This window comes from Humulus lupulus, chromosome X, assembly GCF_963169125.1.
Source record: "Humulus lupulus chromosome X, drHumLupu1.1, whole genome shotgun sequence".
Taxonomy (NCBI): Eukaryota; Viridiplantae; Streptophyta; class Magnoliopsida; order Rosales; family Cannabaceae; genus Humulus; species Humulus lupulus.
The window spans coordinates 64,875,911-64,883,600 of NC_084802.1; the positions used below are offsets into that span (position 1 = coordinate 64,875,911).

The 7,690-nt window shown below is 37.1% G+C and overlaps 1 protein-coding gene across 1 annotated transcript; it reads right to left on the minus strand.

Annotated features, from left to right (window-relative positions):
- Positions 1 to 4,608: 4,608 nt before the first annotated feature.
- LOC133804203 (patellin-3-like) lies at positions 4,609 to 7,402 on the minus strand. Its single transcript, XM_062242364.1, has 4 exons — positions 6,035 to 7,402; positions 5,814 to 5,938; positions 5,474 to 5,615; positions 4,609 to 5,362 (listed from the first exon to the last, which is right to left on the minus strand). The coding sequence occupies exons 1-4, from the start codon at positions 7,250 to 7,252 to the stop codon at positions 5,108 to 5,110; spliced, it is 1,740 nt and encodes a 579-aa protein (XP_062098348.1). The 5' UTR covers positions 7,253 to 7,402; the 3' UTR covers positions 4,609 to 5,107.
- Positions 7,403 to 7,690: the final 288 nt, after the last annotated feature.

Below are 7,690 nucleotides of genomic sequence, written 5' to 3' on the forward strand. Positions count from 1 at the left end.
AATACTATTTGCTAGTGATAATAATGAAAATGGGAAATCGACACGAGGTTTTTACGTGGTTGGGGCGTTAACTAGCCTTAGTCCACGAGTCCATATATTAGAGCAAGAAGAAGCTTTTACAATGGAGTTTTCTCGCTATATCTGGACAGAGTCTCTGCCCTTTTTCTTTTTCCTCCCCCTTTTCCTGTTGTCCTCAGCTCATATTTATAAGCTGAGGGGGTCATCGGGTCTGGGTCGCATCCGACCCAGGCCCATCAGAGGAAAGTGTAGAGGGGCCATTTCTAGTGAAGGCCCAATACAAAAAGATATACAATGCTCATAATACAAACCAGCTAAGGCCCAATTAGTTGACCTGAGACACCAAGCTTCGCCCGACAAAACGGCGCTTGGGTTCTGATCACTTCGAGTCACGAGGCTGATTCAGGAGACAACACCGGTCAGGGTACTTGGCTGCGCAGTCCTGACACATCAGCGGACAATCCCAATGCTGCCTTTTTTGCAGGCGAAAAGTGGGGGGACAATGCCCACGCGAACTGAGGCGGTCTCGGGATCCTGGGCGCCCGACCCTTCAACTGGGGAGGAGGCGATCCAGGTCCGTTTACCTTTGGCCTGCTACATTTACCTCGGGCCCGGATCATTCCAGGCTCCGGGACGGGGACGCGGAAGCCGCGACGCCCCGGGCGCCCCGGACATCCTCGGGACATTCCAAGCTGAAGATGAACCCGGAGGGACATCCCGGACCCTTCTAAACGGGCCCAATCTGGAGTTCCTGGGCCAGGCCCGAATGCCGAGTCGGTCCACTGACCACGGGCCAGCGCGAAGGCCCAAAGCCCTTTCCAGGAAATGGGGATAACAGTTATCACTTACTTAATTATGATACTAATTTTAAGATTTTGAAAGAAAAAAAAATACAAGACTCAACTCTAGAGAAAAAATAAAAATATTCATATATTATATATATAAATAAATAAATAATTCAAATATATATAACTATATATTTGGAATTTCTTATCATCATTAATATGTTTTAAACTTGACCATTCAATCTAGTTTCGTCTAATAGTGTAAAAATCAATATGAAAAAGTGTGTCCATTGATGAACCTATTCCTAAAAAAAATATGAATATGATATACCTAACAAGAGAGAAATACAAATTTCAAATTTTAAAAAAATAATATTCAAATTTAGTTTTAAAATACTAGAATGTAAATATGATTAGACAATCAAATTCTACATATAAAAAAAATAATAGAAAATCAAATAAAATTATAATGTAATATACCGTAATACATATAATTAAAGATAAGGATGAAATTTAATTTTGTTTTCCTTTCATAGAAAAAAAGTATAATAAGTATTATGAAAGATTGAATAAAACAAAAAAACAAATTTTTATGTTTTTCCAGTTTTATCTAAGCACACTTAAAAGTGATTTTAGAATCTTAAAAATTCTTTCAAAGCAAATCAAACAAGATCATATATATGATATTAATCAAAACATAAATATTAATAAAAAAAAAAATAGTAAATTGTGTACAATAAATTCATTTATTTAAAAACAAAAATCTGTCAAAGAAAGATTAAAGAGTAAAATTAAAATTCAAAAATAGGTAATATGTATTGTGTAAGCCCCAAAGTTCATGGAGAGTAAAATGCATTTTTAATTCTTGTACAGTCATTGGGGTTATTGTTGGCACTAGTTTTCCAACTATATATAACTTTGACAAAATTATATATATGGCGAAATAAAAATCATGGTGGAATGGAATTGGTATTCAAGGCTTTATGCTTTCTAATACCCATAATTAAAAAAAAATGCCAAGTTTAATAATTATAGGCAAAGCATGGCTTTCTTTAAAAAAGATTGACAAAATTGTCCTTCCCATTTAAAGTCTCCTCTCTTTCTCAAATATTATTCTCTTCTTCCTCTTCTCTCTCATTCTCTCTAACCATGACAGAGCACAACACACTACACCACCCCACCCATCAAATAAAGAAAAATCATCCTTCATAGAACCACGACAGAGTATAGCACTCATTAATGCCATTAACACCACCTCCCCATAGAACCACTCATTATTGCCATTATTATTATTATTTATGCTTTTTTATGATTCAAAGCTTAAACTCAACCAATTATTCACTTAAGAGACTAATTTATAAGTTTCAAACACATTTATGTATGATTCATTAGTTTTTATCGCAATTTTTTTTTAAAAATATGAATATCTAAAATTTACAAAATTTTGAGTAAAATCGATGCAAAATTAATGCCCAATGATAGTTATACGATAGTCTTATGAAAACTTTTATAGGACTAACACGATGCAAAATTGGTGGTTAGTGATGCCCAACGTTGTCTAGCAATGGTCCAATGAGAACTTGATTTTAGAGGCCTAAAATGATGCAAAATTGATGGTTAGCAATGCCCAACGATGGTCTCCTAAAAACTTGGTTTTAATGGCCTAAATGATGGTTTGCAATGGAATTTCAATGGTTTTACATAAATTTTTTGATGAGGCATTACTTTTCACTCGGTTGTCGGTTTGAGATATATATTTTTTAATTTATATATTTTATTCAATATCTATATGCTTAGAATATATAGAATGTTAAATTTTTGGTGTAGAACCTCAAATTTCAAGATTTTTCTGTTGATACTATAAATAATATTGAGAGTGAAATAATCAAAATTTTAGGTTTTACACACTCCAAATTTAAGCTTTTACACACTTTAGACGTGTAGATATCGAAATAATACTATAATTAAAATAAAATAAAAAATCACCACAAACTCACATTCGAGTGAAAAATTATGCCTCACTAAAGTTTTTATCAAACTTCATACAAATCCATGGAAATACCATTGCAAACCATTGTTGGCCATCGTTGGGTATTGTTTTAGGCCTCTAAAATCAAGTTTTCATGGGACCATCGTTGGACATCACTACCCGTCAATTTTGAATAGTTTTAGGCCTCTAAAATCAAATTTTTATGGGACCATTACAGGACCATCGTTAGGCATCGCTAACCATCAATTTTACATCGATTTTGGACTCTAAAATCAAGTTTTCATAAGACCATTGCAGGACCATCAATGGGCGCTAACTAGGGGTGGCAATTTGGGTCACGACACGATGGATTAAGATAAACACGAACACAACACGTTTAATAATCGTGTCGTGTTCGTGTTTGAGTTTTTGACACGTTTAATAATAGTGTCGTGTTCGTGTTTACCTTAATCGTGTCGTGTCATAATCGTGTCGTGTCATAATCGTGTTAGACACGATAACACGAATACTTTACATAGGTTCTATGATTTTTTTTCGTATAATTATGATTAATCGTGTCATAATCGTGTTCGTGTCGTGTTGACCCGTTTAATAATCGTGTCGTGTTCGTATTTTTGACACGTTTAATAATCGTGTCGTGTTCGTGTTTACCTTAATCGTGTCGTGTCATAATCGTGTCGACACGAATCTGACACGTTTACACGAATTGACACCCCTAGTGCTAACCATTGATTTTGTATCGTTTTATACCTCTAAAATCAAATTTTCATGGGACCATAATTAGACATCGCAACCCATCAATTCTGCATAGTTTTAGGCCTCTAAGATCAAGTTTTCACGAGACCATTACAAGACCATCATTAGGCATTGCTAACCATCAAGTTTACATCGTTTTAGGACTCTTAAATAAAGTTTTCATGGGACCATCGGTGAGCCATCATTGGGTGCTAACCATTGATCTTGTATCGTTTTAGACCTCCAAAATCAAGTTTTTATGAAACCATCACATGACCATCGTCACGCATCGCTAACCATCGATTTTGCATCGTTTTAAGCCTCTAAACATCAGAGACCATCGATTTTGCTTGAAATTCTACGAATTTCAGATTTCCATATCTAAAATATATATTGTACAGAAGTGTTAAAAATCAATGAATTATCTTAAGTGAATATTATATTAGGTTTAAGTTTTGGGTTGGATATTCAATCATTAAAACATTAAAAATAATGATAGGTGCTTCCATGGTAAGATTGTTATTGAATGTGGTAAGGGTGGCTCAGATTTGCTTCGAATTTGCCAGTATGGCTGAGAAACAATGGTTGTTTAGAGAGAGAGAGATGAGAGACTTTGAATGGGATGGGCAAATTTGTCCAAAATTGTAAGAAGGCATACTTTTATAATGTTTATTAATGCTGGCATATTTCCGTGTTCCCATTCATACCAAGCAACAAAACAAAATAATGACACCTTTATTTATTTTATTTTTTTAATTCTAATTTTTTTCTTTCCATTACCTTCAACCAAATAATATTCTTGAGTGAATTTGTTGGTTTGCAAAAATGTTCCAAACCAATCCGCCTACACCCCAACATTACTTAAAAATGGAGGCTTATTGTAAAAGTTATCAAGTATAGTTACGAAATTTTAAAAAACAAAAATAGAGTAGCATATATGAGTTTCATTAAAAAAAAAAAAAAAAAGGGGGACCAAATCAAATATAAGAAAGAATCTGTTTTACCTCGTATTCCTCTGCATACCATCACATGCCCATATTATTCAATGAAACCGTACTTTCCTCGGTGGACAGTTTGACGTATAAAATCGAATATAGAATTAAAATACAAGAAAAATACAATAATAATACAATAAAGCATTTGCCAGGTAATAATAATAAACATAAAATTTACACAACCTTTACAGACAAAAGAGTATCTGAAATAGTGGCAAAAGTATTTATGTCCAAAGTTCAAACACGTGCCTTCTCCCCCAAAACAAAAACATATACACCCACAACAAACGTTGCTGCCTTCTTACTCATCCCAAAGACTTCGTTTTTCACCACTAAATGATTTCAAACCAAAACACAAAAAATAATAATAATGATAAGACAAGAACAAATTTAATACAATCCCCCGAACTTCTTTAAATCATGGACAAAATTAAATATCAACCAAATAAAAAAAAACAAACAAACAAACAAAAAACAAATTAAACCCTGTGTCTTTTTCTTCAAATAACAAAGAACCCTGCCTCTTCTACCAAATCTTGGAATATTTCGGCAGTGTAATTTTTAATTTGTACCATATTGGCTTATTATTCAGAACAGGTTTTGGTCGTAGACCTGTATAAGAGCTTCTTCTTCTTGGAACTTTGGTTATCAATGGTGAGAACAATCTTGCCTGATTCACCTACTTTGAAGCTATTGGAAATCAGTGGTTCTTCCGTGGAATTAACTTTCCTTGCCTTTTGTACGATTACAGTGTAGTGACCCTCCGTACTTGGCACGAATTCAGCACCATAGTTCACATCCCAACCCAAAACTCTGAGTTCCCAAACCAGGACACTGGTCTGAATGAACACAACAATTTTCAATCAGATCACTAATAAAAACAAATATTGGTTTACAAATTCATTAGCTGAAGCTATTGCTTCTTTTATAGCTGTAAATTTAATTTATACCTCAGAGGCTGGAATTTCAACGGTGTGTTTGGTTGATGGTTTTATGGTGACTTCTGTGACAGAGTCAGATGAGGTGAATTCCTGCTCACCATCTTGGCTCAACCCACCTTGTTGAACTGGAACTTGTTCAGGAGCTATGTATCTATGAATAAATATGAAACAAGGTCAATATCATATATATGTATATATATATAGATATATATCTACTCAATTACAGAAAATATAGACTATAAGGATTCAAATACAACTCTTCTTCTTTTTTTTTTTTTTTTGTTGCCTGATCAATGAAAAAGAAATTAAAAAACAAAAGAGAGTGAATAACAATTGAATTTTCACTTACTTGAAAAGGGTGTCGGCAGACTTTGATGGACCAGCGTACACAAACTTGCTCTTAGTCCTCTGAGTGAGGAAAGTACTGATAACCCTACTGAAGGCCAAGTACCACCATGGAACGTTGATGAACACCTTCACAAAACCAATTGAGGATTAGAACACACACCTTCACAAAATATAATATATAGATACATACACCTGATTATATATACATGTTAAGGATTGTACCTGTTTGGCTACGAACTCAGGATAATTGTCCTGAAGCAGCTGAATTGCCTGGCCGGTGACAAGCTCTTTGTTGAGAAAGAATCCAGGAGAATTCTTGAGATCGTTGACCTGAACGATGGTGGAGAGACCAGTGGGGTTGAAATCTAATTTCCTGATGCTCTTCTCCAAGAACTGAATCCTCCACTTGATGAACTTGGTCCGCTTCTCTTCATCGGAGAACGTGTTCTGATACAACTCCTTCTTCTGGAACTCACCGAAAACATTGTAGCAAACAGGGTGGCCTTCCTTATCCACTCCATGAGTGAAAACAACCTTATCCCAATCACACCCGAGGTCTTCTTCAATAAGATTATCGATTCCATACTCCTTGCGCCACTTGACGGTGTTCTTCAGCATGGTCATGGCGTCCTTAACCTTGTAATCTCTCGCCCTCAGGAACTTCAAGAGGATCACGTCACTCCTCTCATCGGCGAGAAGGGGAATTCCCCAGATGGAAACCTCCTCTGGTGGGGGAGGTGGGGCAGCCACTTCTTCTTCCTTCTTCGGCTCTTCGGCCTCAGCTTTCGCTGATGAGGTTGCCTCGTCGGCTGGAGCAGCGGTGACGGATACGACGGATTCTTCGATTGCTTCCACCGTCTTAGCACCATCCTCGTCCACAGCAGCCACCTTCTCCACCACCTCAGTCACGACGACAACACTCTCCGCTGGTTCTGGAGCCTTCTCTTTCTCTGGCTCCTTCAGAGGCTCGGCCAACGACTCGGCCTTCGGAGGCTCTTCAACAGTTTTTTCTTCAGTCTTTTCCTCTGTTTTTGGCTCTTCCTCGTCCTTTTTCTCTTCCTCCTTGGGAACCGGCGGTGGAGGTGGAGGTGGAGGAGCAGTGAATTCGTGCTTGTTAAGAGCTTCTTGAACGAGCTGTTTGAATTCGTCAAGGACCTTCTTCTGCGACTCCGGAAGCTCGCCGACGACATAGCTTTCTTCCTTGAACGAAACCGATTGAGCAATCTTTTTCTCCTCCTCAGCCGTTTTGGGTTTCTCAGCGTCAACAACCTCATCGGTCGTGGCAGGCTTCTCGGGTTCCTCGGGCTCAGGCACAGGTGCCGGCGGAGCTTCAGTCTGAGTCACGGGTTTCTCCGCTTGAGGAACATCGGAAACCACAGTTACGACCTCGGCGGAAGGTCCTCCTGCCTCAGCTGCTGGCTTCTGCGCTTCCTCAGTCATGGTATATCGTCTGTTTTTGGCAGAGAATAATAAGAGAGAGAGAGAGTTGTGATTTTTGGTTTGAGAGAGGAGTTAAAAAGGTGGTAGAGATTGTGGTTTTAGAGGAAAAACAGGGCGTTGTTGTTGTAGTTGTCTTTGGGAAAAACCAGACTGTCAGACAAGTTTGCCAGCTAGTACGCCACTTTGTAAGTGGGCCCCACCCTTACTTCTTCTACTCTCTATCTTTAGAAATCTTCTTCCCATTTTCTCAGCAAAATCATTCCTTCCCTTCCCCTTCGTAACGGCTGTGAATTTTTTTTTCAAATTTTATGTCTTCCTGGTTTACTACCAGGTAATTTAATTTTCCCATAATAATAATAATAATAAAAGGTATTTGCGGCATATATATATTTATATTACTAATGTTTAACAGTTAAGTACTTAATTTTATCTTTAATT